This window comes from Marmota flaviventris, chromosome 3 (assembly GCF_047511675.1).
Source record: "Marmota flaviventris isolate mMarFla1 chromosome 3, mMarFla1.hap1, whole genome shotgun sequence".
Taxonomy (NCBI): domain Eukaryota; kingdom Metazoa; phylum Chordata; class Mammalia; order Rodentia; family Sciuridae; genus Marmota; species Marmota flaviventris.
In genome coordinates this window covers 27,360,032-27,381,587 of record NC_092500.1, presented here as the reverse complement: position 1 = coordinate 27,381,587, position 21,556 = coordinate 27,360,032, and the positions used below count along the sequence as shown (strand labels likewise).

At 42.0% G+C, this 21,556-nt stretch overlaps 1 protein-coding gene across 4 annotated transcripts in view; it reads left to right on the top strand.

The window, feature by feature from the left end:
- Positions 1-2,889: 2,889 nt before the first annotated feature.
- Positions 2,890-21,556, top strand: part of LOC114088460 (pleckstrin homology domain-containing family G member 7) — a 46,613-nt gene continuing 27,946 nt past the window's right edge. For 2 of the 4 annotated variants that reach the window (XM_071609650.1, XM_071609648.1), the window contains exons 1-5: positions 2,890-3,096; positions 7,262-7,389; positions 10,570-10,610; positions 17,039-17,137; positions 17,989-18,132. In XM_071609650.1, the coding sequence (XP_071465751.1) occupies positions 2,966-3,096; positions 7,262-7,389; positions 10,570-10,610; positions 17,039-17,137; positions 17,989-18,132 (543 nt within the window). In that variant the 5' untranslated portion in view covers positions 2,890-2,965. Of the gene's footprint in view, positions 3,097-7,256; positions 7,390-10,569; positions 10,611-17,038; positions 17,138-17,988; positions 18,133-21,556 lie in introns of all 4 variants that reach the window. The other 2 variants (XM_071609649.1, XM_071609651.1) reach the window with 2 other exon arrangements.

Sequence of the window (21,556 nt, the reverse complement as noted above, 5' to 3'; positions counted from 1 at the left end):
ATCCCTTTTATCTACCTTCCTGAGGAGCAGCACTCCCAGTGATTGAATCCTGAGCCACATAGCAGGTAGGAATGCAAGCTTCCTGTAGCCCACCATCTTGAATCACCTCTCAATAAGTTCTTTAAAAGATTGTTGGAAGAGTATTAACCAGAAACTAATAGCTAGTCTGTTGTCAATTCGCGGACAGAGAAGGCAGCAGTCTTGGGGCATTGCTCCTGATGTGGGCCTGGCAAGAGAGGAGCCATGTACCCTTCCTCTTCCAGCATCCTCCAGAATGGGCATTCCAGGAAAATGGTTTTTGTCTATTTATTCTTCACTGTTTCCCAAGTATACAATGCCTGCTACATGGTAGGTACTCCATAAATGTTCAAGGAAGAACAATAAAGGAAGTAGATTGGCTAGTTAGATTTGGGCACTTTTTGTGGGGGGGAATTATGTGATCCCTTTCTTGTTTTGTATATTTTGTCCTCCAAGGACTTATTGGTTTTTCTCAAGATCCTTTGACTTCTCCCATCTTTCTTATTATTTTCTGCTTATCTCTTTAATGTACCTTGGGTTTACAGGGATTTGTCTGATTATTGTCTGATCCCATTAAATAGTATTTGACTCTTGTGTGGAAAAGACAACACCTAGAAAAAAGGTGAAAGGTATAGACAGTTACTGGCCTAGTTACCCTGGTACTCTGAACACAGGTGTGTTCAAAAAATATTACTGATCAAGCCCAAGGAGTCACAGCACAAGGTACTGAATACACTGGTGAGACCCCCAAATGGGGTCTCTGTTCTGTGTTCTAAAGGATGTGGCTGCCATGCATCTTTCAGCGGTTCACTTCCCCTTTCTGAAGCAACCACCGGATCCCAGGTTCAAGTCTGTAAACTATGTAGAAACCCCTCATTCTTTCTGTCTTCTCAATTGAATTTCCACTATCAAATGGAGCATTCTGGTAGGAAGTTGAACTAGAAATTACAAACATACATTCCCCCCAAATCTTCTGAAACTCCTGATGGAAAAACGTATCCCAGGTAACCAAAGAGCTTTAGTTCCATAATTGGCAGTAGAGTTGTCATTTCTCTGTTAATAACAGGAGTATTAAAAAAAAAAAAAAAAAAAAAAGACCATTACTGATTCTTAATTTGCTCTTCCTGTGTAATCAACCCATCATTATAAGCAGGCACTGCAAATTGCCCTATATTTCTTGTGTAGGATAGAACATTACAATTCTTAAAATAGAATAGCTGCTGCTTCTGTCACCCAACTGCTAAAGAGCGCCTGCTTAAAAAGGCTACATTTACCATCAGCTTTTACTATCAAGGATTATAGTTTCTGAGAAATAGGAACCTGAGAACCACCTGACTGATAGAAAACCATTGGGCAACATTTTTAGGAAGGGACAAGATGAGACTGTGCCTTATTCAAGTGAGATTTTGTTCCATGGAGGGTCACATGTCACCGTAGAGAAGTTGCTACCTGCCTCCCATATGCTCTAGCCTTTTTAATTGTTCTCCCTTAAATACTGCACCTGGGAATTAAAGCCAGTAGTCCTTGTTTTAAATCCACTGTATAGAAGGAAGATTTTCAAAATGTAAGTGATCTATTAGTCATATGTCTAAAGGGGGAACTTTGAGTTATTCATCTTCAAACATTTCTGCCAAGATAAATTACTACCCCATAATTACCACTCCTGTCCACTGCCCACTGAAGGGACAATGAGCATGATGCTACTGAATCCTCTATCTTGAGGGACCGGAAAGGGTCTCACCACACTTCTTTTCCACATAGGGAACTGGAGACCCAAGGAAGCAACACCCTAAGGTCACACATGATATAGGTCACATCAGGAATCTAAGTCCTGAGCCCAACTACATGGCCCCAGTATTGGATTCCCGTGGCTGCTGTAATGAAGTACCACAAACCAGGTAGCTTTAAACAATAAAAATGTATCCTCTCAGTTCTGGAAGCCACAAATCTGAAATCCTAATCTAGGGAAGGACCCTTCCCTGCCCCTTCACCAGGCATTCCTGAGCTTGTGATTATGTCACATTATTAATCACTGTCCACCTGTCTTCACATGACCTTCTCTCTTTTTTCTGTGCCTCTTCGTTAGCTATCTCTTATAAAGACACTTGGCATTAGACTTGGGGCCTACTTGACAATCTAGAATAATCTCATCTCTTTAATGACATCTTTGACAAAGAAATTCACATTCATGGGTTCTAAGGATTAAAATATGGGCATATATTTTTGGGTGGCCACCATTCAACCTATTATACTCCTTCCTTTACTAAAGTAGTTACCATCATTATATCCGCTTTTCAAAGTATTTGTCCTTTACAATGATTGGCCATATCTCTTTCTCTTCTTCCTATTTACAAATCCTTTTGGTGTTGGTTCTTCATATTTGAATTTTGGATTCTGGTTCTGTCGTTCACTAAAACAATGTGTCCTTAGGCAAGTTCTTTATCCATCTCTTTTAAAAAAAATTTTTTTTATTTGTAGTTGAACACAGTATCTTTATTTGTTTTTATGTGGTGCTGAGGATCGAACCCAGTGCCTCACACATGCGAAGTGGGCATTCTTCCACTGAGCTACAGCCCCAGCCCTTTATCCATCTTTTTAAGCCTCGATTTCCTTTGATCTAAAATGTGAATGAGAATGTCCATTTCTTGGGGTGCTTATGAGAAATCCATCTGATTATAATGCATGTAGGTACTTAACAAAGTGCCTAGAAAAACTGGTGCTCAGTAATTGCTGGCTGATTGTAAGAGTAATAGTCACCAAGACCAACAAAATGTATGCATTGGGCGTCCGTCCACTGGGGGGCACATTTCTAGCACCCAGAAACTTTCCTGGCACCAACACGACAGAGCAGCTTCATTGTTGAGCGTTGACTCATGGGCTCAGGGCCTGATCAGCAGTGGGGGGAATTCCCTGGATTCTCTGCATTGTTTCTGTCCCAGCCCACACCATGGATCCTCCGATCTGCAGCAGAGGACAGAATAAGGAGACATTCTGGTACCAGGAGGGAGACAAGATTATTCCTGCAACCATGGGACTAGTCCCTTCGGATCTGACCGGCTTGGGGCATCGCAACTCAGGGTTAGTGTTTGGGGTTTCTGAGTGGGGGTGGGCAGGCCAAGGCAGGGGTGTCAAGCCCTAGAGGGCTGCAAAGTCTAGGTGAGGCACCCAGTTATACAGCCCCAGGGATTCAGAAATTTGTCCTGAAGCAAAGAATCAAAATAACCAAGCATCAGACCAGAAAAGAACAACCAAGAAATGCATTGCTCAAAGATATTTCTTTAGTTGTATTTTTCCAAACAAATGGAGGGCAGCATAGATTGCACTGTACTTTCATAGTGACAGTAGGTTGCCAGCCACACCCTAAATATTTTGCATTTATTATTACTTTATTTCCTAGTTTAATTTCCTCATGAGAAAATCAGATTTCTAAAAATTCTGCTTCCTGCTGCCTTTACCCAGGACACTTCTACCCCACGCACACACTATTTTGTTTGGGGAAGGTGGGTGAAGAGTCTGAACTCATTACAATGCTCACTTCCAGTGGATAATCAATCCAGAACCCAGGGCAATGATCCTGCCTGCCTGCTGCTTTTTAAAAGGAGCAATCCCAGTATTTAGAACAGCAAAAATGAGACGTCAGTTTGGAACCAAGCATGTGTTCTCACACCTACAGGAGACCTAAATTTAAAGTTATGCTGATCTCATTACAACTATTTGCATTAGTATCATTAATCCAATGATCTGAGCAACTCCATGTGACACAGATCAGGGTCTTTTTCAGGTCCCCAGAAATCTAGTTCACCACCAGGCATGGAATGCAAGAGCACATATTCTTCACCAATCCAAGACTCTTCATATTACAGGGGGCAAGTATTCTTTCTAATTGTTTTCCTAGGTCTCTGTATGGTAACAGCTATGGTTCTTGATATTGTTATTAACCCTATGCCTTCTTGATGAACAAAAAATGTTCACATCCACACAGGTTATGTTATGCCTTTCCAGGGGCATCTCTACCTCCCAGAATGAGCATCACGGGGTTTTGACCACAAAGACAAAGAGCCAAGGTCATGGCTCAAGACCTGTACCAGGCAGGTCCATATGTGTAAATTCAACTCTGAACCTGACCTGTGTGGTCCCAAACAGTTCCCTTATGCTAGAGTTACCCAGGCTAGAGAGACATGGATAGTGGCAATTTAACCACCTATAACGGGACCTAAGGTGGGGAGGTAGGGGGGACTCAAATTATATTTGGCTTTTCTATATACATATAATTACTTATTTATGATTCAGAATATAAAACCTTCATTTGAAGTCTGTCAATATTTTATTCTATCAGCCAATATGTATTTATTCAACAAGCTTATTTGAGTACTTGCTCTGTGTCAGATTTTATGCTCAGTGATTAGAGGCATAAGACCTAGTAAGAGGGCTGGGGATACAGCTCAGTTGATAGAGTGCTTGCCTTGAATGCACAAGGGCCTGGGTTCAATCCCCAGCACCGCACAAAAAAAAAAAAAAAGACCCAGTTAGAGACTTCAATGAAATCTTTCTGAGTGGCAGAGGAGAGAATTGACCTTTCCTGAGTGGATCAGGAAAGACTTCTGGGGGAAGAATACCTATGCTGGAATTTGCCAGTAAGACAGAGTGGAGATGGGCAGGCAGATGGGAACTACCTGACCAAGGCATGGAGGCATGCGGTGCAGAGAGTGTCCAAGGACCAGTATGAAGCTAACCATCACTGGAGCACACATTCTGCAGAAGTTTGTGCTCGAAAAGGACGCTCATTGCTCTAAGCTTGTACAGGTTTGGTTATTGTTCCATTTACCTGAAAAATGTTACTGAATCCTTACAAAGTTGCAGGATTTAAACCAGGAGCTAGGAGCTTAGGATAATAGAGGAAATAAGATATGAATCTACAAAACCACCTTATAAAATAAATCATTTCCCATGAGGGAGGAGATCAGAGGATTGTTTCATTCATTCACGTTCATCAAGGACCAAGCATTGAGAAAATCAGAGAAAGGAAAGTAAAACCAAATTTTAAATCCCAGGAAATATAGATAATGGAATGAAGCTGAGCCAAATTTTATGTATGTGTTTCCCTTTTAAGCTACTTAACATAGGTACCCCATGGGCCTGCATCTCTTCATATTAAGCTTGGGAGGGTCAGAAGGGACAAAACACTCCCAAAGTACAGAGGTGTAAAACACCATTTTTGTTAGGATTTCCAAACCATTCCCTATTTCCAGAAAAAAAAATTGTCAAGTAAAAAAATATCAAGAGTATCACAGAAGGCCTGGGTGCATGGCTTAACAATGTGTTTCTCTGGTATAAGATGAAGAGCTTCTGCAGGCAGAGGGGATCGAGGTCGGACTTAAATTGTGGATTACTCATGTTTAGTGACTGTGCACAGGAATCACAAAGATGCAGCTGAAGGTAAAAGTTAAGAGGTGATCGTGTCACTATGGACAAAATGCTGAGGGCCTGACCCAGTGGGTCCCAGAGAGAATTGGCAAAGACTCTTTGGAGCAAGCATGAGAAAGCAGCAAACTTTCTCATATGCCGACAGCAGAGGCTGAGGCGTTCTTCATATGTCTTGTAGAAATTTACCGGATTTAAGTTGTTTACCAATTAGAAAGTGCTAAACAATTTGTCCTACTACCAGTATGGAAAGGTTTTTTAGCCAAAGGCTTAACATTTGAAATAATCCTTAAAATGCAAAGGTGTATATCAAGGAAGGAAAGGTATATATCAAGTTATTTATAGCCTTAAAATTAGTTTGTTCTCTGACTCTGGTGAGTTTCTAGGGTGAACTGAGTCAAACTACTGACACCAGGGCTGGCCACAGACCTACTGAATCAAGATCCCAAAGGTGGGACGTAGGGATGGGTGTTCATAATAAGTTCCACGGAAGGTGCTGAAGTAAACCAGATTTTGTTCAGCAGCATGATGGACATGAAAGGACGTGACTAGTCCCCAACATCAGACATCTAGACAAGAAGGAAACCATGAGATCCAAGATGGCACAATTAAGAGGCAAGAGAGAAAGCACAGGCAGAAAGTTATCACTCAGGGAAGGTCAGAACCAGGGGACTTTGGTTAAAAGCATGGTATGTCTAGAGTAACAGGCAGGTAGGAAAGTGGAAGGCTCAGAGAAAGAACTGCACTAAGAGATTCATAGAGTGCCACACATGGCTAATTGGGAGACAGGGGAGACAGGGGAGGCAGGGGTGCTACAGGACAATGAACAAAATCATAACAACTAAAGGGGCAAGACAAACCTGAGCTCTCAACTTCCTGGGCAGTTCCTCAGCGTTTGTGTTGACATTTCCATATGACTACTTCTGCTTTGGATTAGCCAAAATCTCTATCTACATGAAGTCGCCTATATTCTAGATGGTCGGTTGTTAAAAGAGAATTTCGAGATCACATCTGTCAGTGAATAGAAGGAATTGTGTCTTCTGCTTCATAGAATAGACTAAAGAAATACCTGCATGGTCCTGATGAGGAAACGGAGAATCTCTAGAATTCGTTGTACCAGACGAGTTCCCGGCATGGCAGACGCCCTTCCAGCTGTGTTCCTTGAATAGCACTTTGTAAATGCCCGGTGACTTTGGACCTTCTCCCCACTGTGTCTGATACTTAAATTATTGATTTTGTGAACATCCAACAGAAAGAAAATTTCATGAAACAGAGTAGAGGAAAAGAGAGGCATATATATATATATATATATATATATATATATATATATATATATATATACTTGCTAAGCTTTTCCTGCAATAGTTCTTGTTTTTCTCTAAGAAAAATAACAATGCTGACTTCAAACAACTGGCTTTGAATTACTAGAAGTGTCAGAGGCCACCTCTACCATCCTACTCACTTCTGAGGCAGTGTGCCTCATTGGCAAGACTTTTGTGTTTGATACTAGGAATTCCTCCTGGTATCCTTCCCAATCAGAGCAAATAGATACATTCATGTTAGTATTTCTACATGGCCTCTTCTGGTTTGGATTAGTTAAAATTATAAATGGTCAATAAGGACCAAAGAGGTGGCCAGTAAATGTAGTCTGTGTGTGTCATTGTGGCCACCTGTGCCTGGATCCTCAAGCGGTCCTGAGACTTTCCTAGGAGGACAGATATCAGGTGGTGAGCAGCCACGTCTATGTGACCAGAGAGGGTCTGAACAATGATCCCACCTGCACCCCAGCTCTGAGCTCTCGTCTTTCCTCTCTTAAGCACAGGTTCTACGAGCGCAGGCGCAGTTCTGTGGTGCTGAACTTACCTGGACTCGAGGTGTTTCCCGGGGATCTTCTGGTTTCTGATGGAGCTGCAGATTACCTGTGCCACCCACTACTGCTGCTGAATCCAGGTCCTGTTCATTCAGCCTATGTTCATGATAAGCCTGTTCTGGGACAGATAATGCCATAAGCCAGGAAGATGTTCCCAATATTTAAAAACTCGTGAAATACGTGCACTGACCAGTTAGAACAGAAGTCTCGCCAATTAGAACAGACCCAGGCATAGAGGACCGGAAATAGCTGACTCCCAGTCTTGGTTTTAGGCATTCCATTTACAGAGATGGATAAAGCATGGGTCTCCCCTCACGATGTCCTCTTGTCATAATTTATTCCAAGTTGAGGACCCAGGAGAGCTGCATCAGTGACAGTGACCATTTTGGACCAGAGTGTCCTTACTGGGATGATGGGCAGCTTGCCAATAATTGCTACAAAGCTTATCTCCCACCCACTTCTGAACTTCAGCCTCACTTTGGTCCTTTCCAACCAGAGTGGTCCCAGGGGGTAGCAAAGGTGGTAGAACAGATTAGTGTCTAACAGGGAAAGGCAGCTTTGGGGCTGACTCCTCAGCTGTGAAAGGAAAGAGCAGTTGTTCAGGGTGCTTTCCTCATGGTTCTGAGGGTGAGAAAACTGAAGTCTTTGATAGCTAAAAATGAGGTCTAAAGATTGCCCATAATAGTAGCTTTAAGCTGGTTTTGTTCCTAGCTGGATGTTTTACCTAAAAAAATCTTAACTTAATGAAAATCCAAAGTATAAAATAGATCTAGGTAAAGTTGCATTGACTAAATCTTAGTAGACCCAAAAGACTCACACCAGGCAATCCCCAGAAACTTTGGATACCTGGTAAAACAGTCTGAAAATAATCAAGCTCATTCCTTATTCACATATGGGCAAAGTGAGACCCAAGAAGGAGAAGCAACCTAGTCACCATGTGAGCTGGTTAGTGTCCAGGGAATGGATCTAAGCTCCAGACTTCTGGTCCCCAGCTCTTTCCACCAGTCTGTATCAGTCACCCAACATGGGCAGATGTAGCCTTCTGGATGTGGAATGCAGAAGCCCCAGGAATACAGAAGAATGAACAGCTCTTCATTCTGTGTAGGTCTCTTCCACAGCTACTGTCTATTGTGGCACAACATATAAGGACCAACATCTATTGTCCCCTATGTTACCACACCGCAAATAACCAAACCAAGGGGAGAGAGGGTGTTCAGGATCCACCCCTATAAGGCAGAAGTAGTTCTGAACCCAGTGTATTCTTAACATAGGTTAGTACACGTTTCATGATGCTTCATAAACACTCACACTCATGAACAACTAGATCAGGGGTCCCCAAGACTAGTCTTAAATCAGCAGGATTGGCATCCCCCACCCAAGAAGTTGTGAGAAATCCAGCTTCTGGGGTCCCATCCCATACATACCGAATCAGGAACTCTGAGAGTGATGTCCGGCAATTCGCTTTCTGCAAAACCCTGGTACCAGCTGAAGTTTGAGGACCACTACAGTGAGAAGCAAGGTCATGATGGCTGTGTGATGCTTCCATTTCATACTAGCTGTTTTGTAAGTTGTGTGCCTGGGATCATAGCAGGCACCACATAATACAGAAGACAAGCAATGTTCTCTACCACAACCCACCAAGCCCGCTCCTCAAGGTGTTTAGAATAGAGGTCTCATGTTCCAAGTTCACGGTCTATGGCAGGGTCTCTCAAGCTTAGATGCACATATGTGCCACCTTCAGATACTATTAAAGTAGCTTAATTCAGCAAAGATAATATTTAAGATAGATAATGAAAGATTGTGGTTTTAACAAAGACTCATTCAAACCTTTTTCTGAATATTTATGAAGTATTCAGAATTATTTTCAAAATTAGGGGGAAAAAAAGAGGAGAGAAATTTGCCAAGGATCCCAAATATTGCATTTTGAATTGCATAATTTACCACTAGTCATTTGAGGGCTAAGTATAGAGAATCTCATTTGTCCCTACAGGAAATTTTACCTACTCTCCCATTTATAAAGATCAATAATGTGGTCATAATAAATGAGAGGATACTCAGTTGGGCTGATTAGGTCTCATCCAAGGTTACAGTAGAGCAGGTCCCTCAAACACATCCTTTGAGTGAATGTTGTAATTACTTCTGTCTGATTGAACATTCGAAAGACACCCCCAATGAACCAGACTTCTGAAAGACAGACAGACCAATAAGACTTCTATTTTCTATACCCAGTGGTCAGAACATCCTATAAATCTAAGAGGGAATTTCCAGCTTTTTTCTGAGCAGCAGAAATAACATTAAAACCAAAAGATCAGAAAAGGACCAAAAGATCTTTATTACCTGGTCACCAAAAGAATGTGTGACTGAACAATACTCTCTTCTCATCCCAAAGCCACTCCTAAAGATGATTTGGATGGTGGCCAATGGCAACAAGACAACATATAAAGATTGGTGATGTCATGTTGATGTCCCCTATCTCAGGAATCCTCATTTAACAGCATCTGGGGATTCCTGAGTTAATAGAAACTGAGTCTCAAGTTTGGTCACGTGATTGAAGTCTGTGTGGTGGGATATGGCATAAGAATGAGGGCCCAGCCCTTTCAGCCCAAAAGCATTATGATTCTCTAATAATTACTCAACATCTTTGTGTGTGTGTGTGTGTGTGTGTGTGTGTGTGTATGTGTGTGGTGCTAAGGATTGAACCCAGGGCCTTATACAAGCAAGGCAAGCACTCTACCTACTGAGCTATTTTTCCCAGCCCATTACTCAACATCTTTATTGCAGTTCATAGATTTCTCCCCAAGTGATAATGGAAAGGAATCTAAACAATACCCTAGTAAAGACCTGCATGAGCCAGGTGTGTGACCTGTAATCCTAACAGCTCTGGGAGGCTGAAGCAGGAGGATCGTGAGTTCAAAGCCAGCCTTAGCAACTTAGGGAGGCCCTAAGCAGCAGCTCAATGAAAACCTATCTCTAAATAAAATGCTAAGTAGGGCTGGGAATGTGGCTCAGTGGTTAAGCATTCCTGGGCTCAATTCCTGGTACCTGCATGATTCATCTTTAGGCAGCAGAACCAGGTCAGACACTGCATCATTCACTCCTTTGCAAAAATATAAATATTCATTCTATGTATTTTCAAAAGAATGAAAGCAGGATGAATTCTGTTTGGCTTATTTTCAAAAAGGAAACTTCACGAAGCCCTGCAAGGATCTGTCACCAGTTGCTCTGAGTTACAACATGTTTGCTTTTATTTCACCCACCAGAATCCAAGAAAACAAGATGGCCTTTCTCCAAGAGAGGAGTGGTAAGTGTCTCACGTTGTCATTTTTTGTTTTTAATTAAGCCTCCTGTAGCTAAGAAAGTAAGAAACGGCTGAAGAGTCTCTTTATTCTGCTTTCTCTCTGCCTAAAAGCAGATGGCACATGAAATGTAAATGATATCATCACATCCACAGTATTGGCGATAGAACATGCCAAATGGTGTCATTTTGTGCAGCAAAACAGTGCTAATTGCCAGCAGTTAATGAGTTCTGCAAAAACGTGAAGCAGCTCTAACATGGTGATGCTTCACAACACTGAATTTATACCCTGGTATGACTGAGGACGCACCTCTCCCCGCGAAGTAGAACTTACATGAGTGTGTGCCCCGGGTTGCAGGCAGCGCCATATATACTGGGAACATTAAAAAATTCATGAGCTATTACAGAAACAGATTCCACAAATACACTTCTATTTCTGGGAGAGTCTGTTGGATTAATCCTAGTGGGTTTTTTAATTTGTTCTTGGTTCCGTCAATTATTGAAGAGTAATAAATCTAAATCAGCAGTCCCTGAGTCCTTACGGCCTAGGACAAGTCAAGCCTTTCCTGGCAGGCCGTGGGTAGAGGGGGGAGTATTCATGATCATGACTGCACCCCACACTCCTGTTTTCTGGAGAAAGGGAAAAGACTGATGTTGGCCTCTGGCAGTACCAGTTTTGAGACCTGTATATGGCAGCCAGCAGCTGTGAGGCCTTATGGGAAGTCACTGTGCCTTGTTCTGTTAAAAATCTGCCCACATGGCCTCTCCAGTCAGTATGTTAACAGTTGCTGACATCTGCGATGGTCCTATGGACACATGTTGTCTTGACGTGCCTTTTAAGTCTAGTAGCTAAATTAAAATCCCCCCGAGGTTTCAATCCCATCTACTTTACTTCCTGCCCCAGGACCTTGGCTCATTGATACACCTTCCTCAGCTTCAGATTCCCCCCACCCCCAACAAAAGGTGGAAAGTGACAATGCCAGCCCCACAGAGTGGTTGTGATAAGGGAATCGGGATATACATAGAGCATCCCCCAGAGCTGAGCACTTGTAAGCAATCAAGAGTGGCCATAGTAGTAGTAGTAGTAGTAGTATTGTTAATTAGAGTTTGGAAAACTACTTTCCCACCAACTGGCTGGGCCGATGAGATGAGCTGGGTGCAAAGGTGCTGGCTGCAACATTAAGCTAAGAAAACGACACAGAAACCACACAACACACAGACATGAGTTTCTCAGGTTGAGGGTGGGACTGCTCTGTGACCTCAAGGGTCCTCTTCCTTGCTGGAAGGCAAGAGAGAAGTGTCCCCAGAACCCCTCTATTTATCAGGGAAAAGACATTCCATAGAATATTCCACCCAAATAAGGCAGGAGATAGAATTTCAGAAAGGGGGTTGCCCAATCCCATTGGGTAACGCTCAAGCCCAGGGCTGAAGCCCTTCCTTGCCAAGCGGAGGTAAGGCCCACTTGCTTCGCACACTATGTGGCCTGCGATGCCAGTTCAGTACCTTCATCACTCAGGGCTGAGAAGGGTGCTTTACTTGTGCCCAGCGCGGCCCCCGACACTACCTATTCTCACAGTCAGATATATGATGGACTTTCACATGATTGTTTTTCAGAAATAAAAAAGTTCATACAAAATGTGATCTGAATATTGCGATTTGCAAATCATAACCTGTTGATAATGAGGTGACACCCTTGTCACTGAGGCTGTTGTCTTCAGCCACTCAGGGGTGTGCTCCATTTCCTGGTAGGTCTGAGACAGGGCGGCCTCTCCTGAGCACCTTACTTGTGTGAACAGAGGCAGGGCTGGTCACTAGTCAGGTCTGAGGTCCCAGAAGGGGGTCACTTCCCCTTGGCCCTCCTGAGGGTACCTCAAGGTCAAGGAAGCTCCAGGAGACATGTTCCTTCAGAAGCAAAGAACTTGGCCACAGGCAGGATGTCCTAAAGCTGTTGAGATCAGGCCCTTCTTTCCCCATAAGGGAGCGGCATGTCCCTATGTGTATTGGGTGACTGTTATGTGCCAAGTACTGGGCCATAGACATCTAAGATGCCAGTTGAAAAGGTCAGGCCTGATGTGTAAATTGAGGATGCTAAATGGTTTGCATTCTGGGGTGGGGGGGCAGTGATGGAGAGACACTAAAAAAGAAGACTCAGGTCCCTTACATGAAATGGCATGGTATTTGCGTATAACCTAAGCACATCTTCCTGTACACTTTAAATCATCTCTATTACTTATAATACCCAATACTTGCAAGTGCTATGTAGATATTTGCTATTCTGCATCATTCAGGGAATAATGACCAGAAAAAGTCTGTACGTGTTCGGTACAGACACGATTGTTCTTTGAATATTTTTGGTCAGTGATTAGCTGAATCCATGAATGTGGAACCTGTGGAAACGGAGGGCTGACTTGTGAAATGACAAAATGTCTTTGATAAAGGTTCTCAGCAATGAAGGAAAGTTCATTGCTCAAAAAGCCCCATTTCCATATGGACACAATATCTGTTTCCCTTAAAATCAATACGTCTCTTTCCTTCCTTCATCCTCTGAGCCTTATCAAGTGATTCATATCCTAATAAAGGATAATCCACATCAATGTTGCACACTTCTTTTACAGATTTTTCTTTTCTTACCTGCCTGTCTTCCCTCCTTCCTTTCTTCCTATCAATAAAAAATATAAGTAATAAAGCTAAAGTAATGCTACCACATTACCAGGCCACCAGGCACTGTTTCTATTTACATATATCCTTGTCTGTTCATGTCTTGTTTTATATACATGCACTCAGATTCTCACAACAATCCAACAAGGTAGGTAACATTCTTACCCCCTTTTCACAAGTGGGGAAACAGGTTCAGAGAGGTTGAATAATTTGCCTGAGGTCATTCAGCTTATACCCCCAAACAGGGATTTGTCTCTAGCCGTCTCAGGCAGTCTGGCTCTCAGTCTGTTTTATCCCTGACATCATACCACTCCTCTAACTGTGGGGGGTCTCCATCACCAGACCTGAACACTCATTCCTTCCTCCTTTCTGTCATCAGAACTATTAAAGGTCTTGTCTGTCCTCTCTGAATCAATGTCACTCTTTGCAAACTATTCTAAAGTGTAAATACTCTGTCTTAACCTTCAATTTCCCTCTAGTTCCCTGTCACCAGTGTCTACTGCAAGTTCGCATCCCAATTACCTCTTAGGGACTAAATTTGAGAACCCAGAATCTACCTTGGCTTCTCACTTTTCTCCATCCTCCATATCCTCTCAAATGCTCTCCCAGTGCTTCTCTTCTCCTAGCTAAGGCTGCCACAGGAGAAGCAGCAAGGAGCTAGGTGAGTCTGTGACTCTAAAAAGTTACTGTGTCCACTGGAAGAAGCTTCTCCTCCCCTCTCCCTGGCATAGCCACCAGGCTTTGACTAGGAGGTTTGGTCAAACCCATGGCAAGCCACAGCGAATGCCCTTCAGGGAACGGAGCTGGCGCCCACTTTCCCGCAACTCCAAAGCTGCTCCCATTGTCTCAATTTCTGCCTTTTCCAACTGGCTGCTGATTTTTTTTATTGCCACAACACACAGTCACTATGGTTTCAGACATCAACAAAAGGCATATGTCTCAATTTCTGTAGGAGGTCCCCAACTGGCTCCAAGATTCCTTTGCTACTGTGGAGGCTAAAGAATCTACAATAGATTTCCTCAGTCTGTGCTCCGACCCCACCTGAGAAACCAGCCACAGGCTTCAGCACGCTCTGAACCCATCCCAGGGTCCCCTCTCAGCCCCACAGCAGCAGAGAGCCCATGCCTTCTCATGTCCTTAACGTTGATTCCTTTGCACCAAATTCTTCAGATCCCTGCCAGCATCCTGCACCCAGAGGCAAGAGAGCAAACTGAGAAATTATTTGTGATAAACATGCCACTGAAATGCAGCCAAGTTGGCTTTAGAAAGCCCTATACACAGTTATGTGATAGTTTTTTTCCTAGTTTGAATGATAACACAAACTGCTTATGTGGGCAGTTTCTGCTGTTGCAATAGAATACTGAATCAAGGAAATGTTCTTAACAGATCACCTTTAAAAATCAAGTTATCCCAACTTGTGTAGAATATTTCATTCATCAATGACCGAATACACTTTCTTCTCAGCAGCATGTGGGTCCTTCTCTAATATAGAATTTATTGTGTTATGTAAGCTATCACAGATGTTAGCATACAATTGTAATATTCCCTTAGTCTATTTTTAGCATCTGTAGGGTTATTTTGATAGCTCCCTTTCCATCCATATTCATTTTTGTGTTCTTGCTTTTTTCTTGATTAGGCTTGTTTGATCTTTATTAAAGTTTAGCGGCGTTATTTCTTCTCTATTTCATATATTTTGGCTCCTACTCTTATTTTTTCCTTCCTACTACATAATTTGAAAATAATTTGATTATGATTCTAATTTTTTTCTGATACAAGTACTTTAAGTTATAAATGTTCATCTGAGTACTGTTTCATCCCACAGATCCTGATATTGTAAGCTTTTATCACTTAGTTCAAAGCACTTTTTATTTACTTCTCTTGGGCTTTTTTCCTTGACCTCTGAGATATTTATAAGTGCTCCATTTAATTTTAAAATAGATGATGTAAGGGGGGGTTCTATATATCCTAAGGTGATTGATTTTTAACATAATAAATCATGCAGGAAACAGTTCACGAAATTTCAAATTTAAAAAAAAGTAATGGCAATGCTCTTTATGTTGATTGTATTGGTTACATATGTGTCAAAACTGATTAGATTACATACTTCAAATATGTGCATTTTACTGTATTTCAATTTTACCTATATAAAGCTATGAAAAAGAAAAAGAAAAAATAAAGTTATAGAAAGACATGTAAAAATGACACCCCTTAAAATTAATTATGAATATAATCATAAAAATGATTATCTGATGGTGGGGATTATGAGTAGCTTTAATTTTTATCGTGTTTTTGCTTTTCAAATTTTCTTTGCAATAATCACATTATCTTTGTAGTCAGATTTTTTTTTATTTATAGTTGGACACTATAAATAAAAAAAATTATTTTATTTATTTATTTTATGTGGTACTGAGGATCGAACCCAGCACCTCGCATGTTCTAGGTGAGTGCTCTACCACTGAACAACAACCCCAGCCCTAAAGTCAGATTTCTAAAACAAGAATAAAGACTGTGTAATGCAGCCACATCGATGTTTATGTCAGCTCAATTAACAATAGCTAAGCTATGGAACCAACCTAGGTGCCTTTCAATGGATGAATAGATAAAGAAATTGTGCTGCATATACACAATGGAATATTATTCAGCCATAAAGAAGAATGAAATTATGGCATTTTCCAGTAAATGGATGGAACTGTAGTCTCTCATCCTAATTGAAATAAGCCAATCCCAAAAACAAACAAACAAAAAAGCCAAATGTTCTTTCTGATATGTACGTGCTAACTCAAAATAAGTGAGGAGGAGGGAAGAATAGAAGTTTATTGGATTAGACAAAAGAGAATGAAGGGAAGGGAGGGAAATAGGAATAAGAAAGACACTAGAATGAATCGGACATAACTTTCCTGTGTTCATATATGAATACACGACCAGTGTAACTCCACATCATGTAAAACCACAAGAATGGGAAGTTATACTCCATGATGTATGATATGTCAAAATACATTCTACTGTTATGTACCTCTAAAAATAACAAACTAAAAAAGAATAAAGACTAAACAGAAATAAGTGGGAAGCTCTGTTTTAAGGAAACTAGCATTTTTCCTATTCTGGTGTTCTTTAGCACAGAATCATCGTGTTAGCCAAGTCCATTTAACACTGTGAGTTTTATTTAGTCATATGCCAACTGAGGGATTGAACTGACAGGCCAGAGGCACTTTCTTATGCAAATGTCCTACAGTCCAGAGTCCAGAAGTGTTGAAATTGTGAAGGACAGGTATCAACCAGAGGTGGGCACTAGACTTGGGTCCCTCTGTTGATTCTATGACCATTCTTTGCTTTTTTTCCATTAGTGAGAGGAGAGGTTTACAACAGACAATTCTCATGAGCCTCTGCCACCAGCTCCTCCGTGGTCCTAGGAATCTGACTATAGCTCAGAAAGGGAATAGGAGTAAGAAAGATGGTGGAATGAGATGGTCATCGTTACCCTAAGTACATGTAAGAAGGCACAAAGGATGTAGCTCAATACTTTGAGTACAACCAGAGATATGAAAAGCTGTGCTCTATCTATGCAACATGAATTGTAATGCATTCTGTTGTCATATATAACAAATCAATTTTTTTTTTAAAAGGCATCGGAAGTCTTCATGCCTAAACATGGCTGGGTCTGTTAGTGGTTTAGTTGTTCTCGTAAATGTCAGAGAATCAACTGAAGATGCTGAAGCTACCAAAACCATGTCCTTGAGAATTCACATTTGAAAATCCTGTTTCTATTCGTCTTTAAGCAGAGCAAAGACAAACACAAGCTGGTCGCCGAGCTGGAAAACTGCCTGTCCTCTGTGAAGATCACAGACTTCAGGGGCTACGAGTTCCGCCGCTTTAAGGTAGGGTGCGCATCACTCACAAAGTGGCACAGCTTTTCCTTTGTCTTTTCTTGGTCATTATTTTAAGTTGTCAAAGTACAGCTGGCACAGGGGAGGAGCCCAGGGCTGGGCAGGACACTGAGACCTGGGGAAGGCACTCTATCTGCCATCAGGTCATGCGAATGAGAGCCTCTGGCAGGTCATGAAGCCCTAAGGAAGAATTAAGACAGCCAAGCACCGCACAATGATGTGTTGGTCAATAGCAGGCCACACCTCTGGGGGTCTCCTCACGAGGGCCTAGTGACATCGTCACCCCCTTAGTCTGTGCAAGTACATGCTGAGGTTCACACAGCTACAGAATCAGCCAACAGCACACTTCTCAGAACATATCCTGTCCTTAAGGGACAAATGACTCTAGCTGTTTCAACGGTTTGCCCCTCTTGGTCTCAGAACCGCCTTTGCAAAGTTAGTTGTTTGGGATAAATCAATTTCTAAGGTCTCGTCGAGTCTTAAACTCTCATTTCTCGATTCTTGAGTAGTTAATTTCAATGAGCTTTGCCAGCAGAACCTGGAATCAGGCTTCTCAGATCGTGGAGGTTATAAAATACAGGACTTGTAAAATTCTCTCGCAACATTCCAAGCATCGTCAGCTTGAATTTCTCTGCATTTTAAACTCCCATGCTTTGTGTCAGGAGGACTGGCTTTCTCCAGCCACAGGGAGAAGCTGTGGTTTGTAGCTTGAGGAGCCACTGCCAACAGGGACACGGGGGGCCTGCAGGGTTCCTACCACACTGCAAGGAAAGCAGACGGCAGGCAGGTCAACCACGGGGGGGAGCGGAATGTGTTGTTCTCTCTTTTCTCCCCACGTACAGGATAAGACCTGGAACGAAGTCATGGAAACACGTCAGAAACTCCCCCCTGATGGATCAGACTTGGGAAAGCAGCAAGAGGCTGTGTGGGAACTCTTCACGAGTGAATGCACTTATTTCTTGGACCATTTATTGGTTCTTAAGATGGTAACACAGGCTTTCATTTTTATAATACATGAAAAATATTAATTTGGTTCTTTGGGAATTTGCTTATCTCTTCCATGCTAAAAAAATAAAATAAAAGCAAGTCAAGAGATTCAAGAGATTTTATCCCCCTTCCTCAGGATTTTGAAGAACATTTTCTTCATTGTTCATTTTTGTTTAGCTACTACTTAGTTGTCTCTCCATTCTTTTCTTGAACACATCTTTTCAGGATTGAGGGAGACCTAATAAATCACCCCAGCTTCCCATCTACTATCCAAATCTCACCTGTGTTAACACATCCTTAAATCAAGGATTTCACAGCTACATCAAGGCAGCCTATCCCATCTTTGGTGGCTTCCTGGCCCAGAGTTCTTGCTTCCTCCCAAACCGTGCCAGGTGAATGCTTTGGTCAGTTGCAGGGCACAGTCGCAGATTTCCAGAGCTGTCATCCACTTGTAACGCAGTGTCATCAGAATACACAGTACCATCGTGATATCCTCTGTGTGAATGGGCTCTGGATGTGATCGGGGGGACTCAGAGCAGAGGATTCCTTATAGAAGAACCATAGAGCAAGGAGAAAAGGGAGCAGCTTTCTTCCAAGACTGTAGGACAAGAGAGGCCATGTGACTACCAAGGTTGCCTCTGCCCATAGCACTGGGCGCTCACAGCAAAAAAGCACTATTTTGGGAGACCTGAGTTCAAACCCTGAATTTGCCTTTGAACTCTCATGTAACTGCTGAAAAGTCTAGTCCTCCATGTCCTAAACCAGAGGTTGGCAGTCATTTATAGTAAAGATCCTTATCTTAGCCCATTTTGTGTTGCTGTAACACAATCTCACTGGGTGATCTGTCAAGGAAAAGAAATTAAATTATTTGGCTCATGCTTCTGGAGGTTGGGATACAAGATGAGGAGATGCATCTGGTCAGGGCTTTCTTGATGCCTTTAAAATGACAGAAGGCGTCATATGGCAAGAGAGGTCATAAAGAGGGAAACTCACTGTCATAACAACTTTGTGATAATGAACCTTCTCCACGTTAGCAACATTAATCCATTCCTGGCAGCAGAGCCCTGGTGACCTCTCCTTGGGCCCCACCTCGGAACACTGTTGCATTGGGGATTAAGTTCCCAGCACATGAATTTCAGGGAACACATTGAAACCAGAGCAATCCAAATAGTAGATATTTCAGCCTTTGCAGACCACATGGTGTTTGTTTTAACTACTCAGTTCTGCCATCACAGTGCAAAAATGGCCACAGATAATATGTCAAGGAATATTCACGACCGACAGGATCACAGTACCACATACTTCACAAAAGCAGGTGGCAGTGCAGATTTACAGCCTGCAGGCAATAGTTTGATGATCCCTGTATTAAGCTATAAAAAGGGAGTGACTATGCCACCTCTGGCTATGCACTAAATCATTGTGGTGATCAAAGTGTTTCCTTTGAAATCTGTTAAGTGCTACGTGCGAGTGTCAGTTGTTTTTTTATCAGTAAGATTTATTGACAGTCACAGCACTAAGTACCTTACTTAGCAAAATTTAAACCACAAATTGAAACTTAGAGTCCATATTGGTTAGGATGCTTATAGGAAAAGCTAACAGAGAACTAGCTTCAATAATACAGGATTTTACTGGCTCCTGTGCCTGTGAAGTTCAGAGGTGGGAGAGAATTCAAGAGTGGGTGATCAAAGAACTCAAAACCAGGGACAACATTTCTTTTCATCTTTTATTCCCACCTTCTGTGGCATCAGCCTCCTCCCATGACTGGCTTCTCTTAGTCACAAAAATGGCTGCTGACCTTGAACTCATGAATAGAGAGAGAGGAAGAGGAAGCAGGTAGAGAGAGAGATCTTCTTGCATTGATGGCCTGAATCTTGAGATCCATACTGATTGGACAGTGTAGATCATGTGCTCACAACTAAACCCACTACTCTAGCTAGATAAGGAAGGGATGCTAATTGACCTAAGGTAATCCAGGCCCATCCCTTGGGAGTAAGATGTGGCATGTGTGCTCCCTGGGGAGGAGAAGATACTAAGGTAAAAACTAGGCTGCTATCAGGGAAGGGCACCCCAACCCCATGGTAACCAGCAAATGATCGCGGCAGAGCTTTAACCCCTGAGCAACGCACCTCCCTTATCCTACTAAATAGCACAAAAATTTCCATCCCACTGTAAGCTGCCCAACTTTCCAAACTGTCATTTTTGGTTTAAGAAAATGCATATTTTCATCAGGCACCATGGTGCAGACCTATAATCCCAGCAAAGGAGGAGGCTGAAGTAGGAGGATCACAAGATCAAAACCAGCCTCAGCCATCTTAGCAAGACCTTGTCTCAAAATAAAAAAAAATAAAGAAGTTGAGGACACAGATTAGTGGTAAAGCACCCCCAGGTTTAATTCCCAATATTTTTTTTAAAAAAGGTATATTTTCAAATGCCCCAGAGTATTTAAATATATATGTACTATGTACATCCCTTTTCACAATCAACCAATCAACAAGTTTCCCAAAGTTGCTTATGAATTGAAAATTTGTAACTCAAATGGTAAAATAAATATACTAGAGAACTCAGTATTTCTTAAAAATGGAAAAATGTTCTGTAAAGCAATGAATCTTTTTTAAAAGCAAAAAGAATATTTCTTTTAAATTGTCCTAGTTGAGCTATTATAATGAGTTCTTGTTTTTTTTACAATTAACTGTTTTAAATGTTTGGACACTGACAGGTTTCCAGATACCAGTATTATAAGGATTGGGGAAGTTGTAAATCAATGGTAATGAACATGTGGCCTTCGGACCAGCTACATCCCAATCACCTGGGAACTTGTTAGATGCATATTCTCAGATTCATCACAGACCTACTAAATCAAGAACTCTGGGGGTGAAGGTCTGGTTTAACAAGACCTCCAAGCAAGTCTCATCCATGTTCAAAAACCACACACTGGCCAGGCATGGTGGCACATGCCTGAAATCCCAGCTCAGGAGGCTGAGGCAAGAGGACCACAGGTTAAAAGCTAGGCTCATCAGTTTAGCAAAGCCCTAAGCAACTTAGTGAGACCCTGTATCAAAACAAAAAATAAAAGGGTTGGGGTTAAGTTCTCAATCTCTATTACTACCACCCCGCCCCCCAGAAAAAAAGAACCCTCTACACTGCACTAATGAAATATTGGGGGATGGGAACTAGAGAAAGTTAGCCATCTCCTGTCCCATCTTTTCACCCTTAGAATTCTTTGTCCCCTCGAAGGTGGCCCATCCATTATATCCACAGTATTCCTATGCCCGTTAGCTGCTCTCCCTTCAGTTTGTAGAAGAGCAACTTATCTGTGAGGATGGTGGTTCTCCTTCCTTCCCTTTCTGTCTAGTTCCCCTGTCATGTGAAAGCATCAAATCAAGTAATAATAACCCAGACTCCCTTCACGTTTTCATGAATATT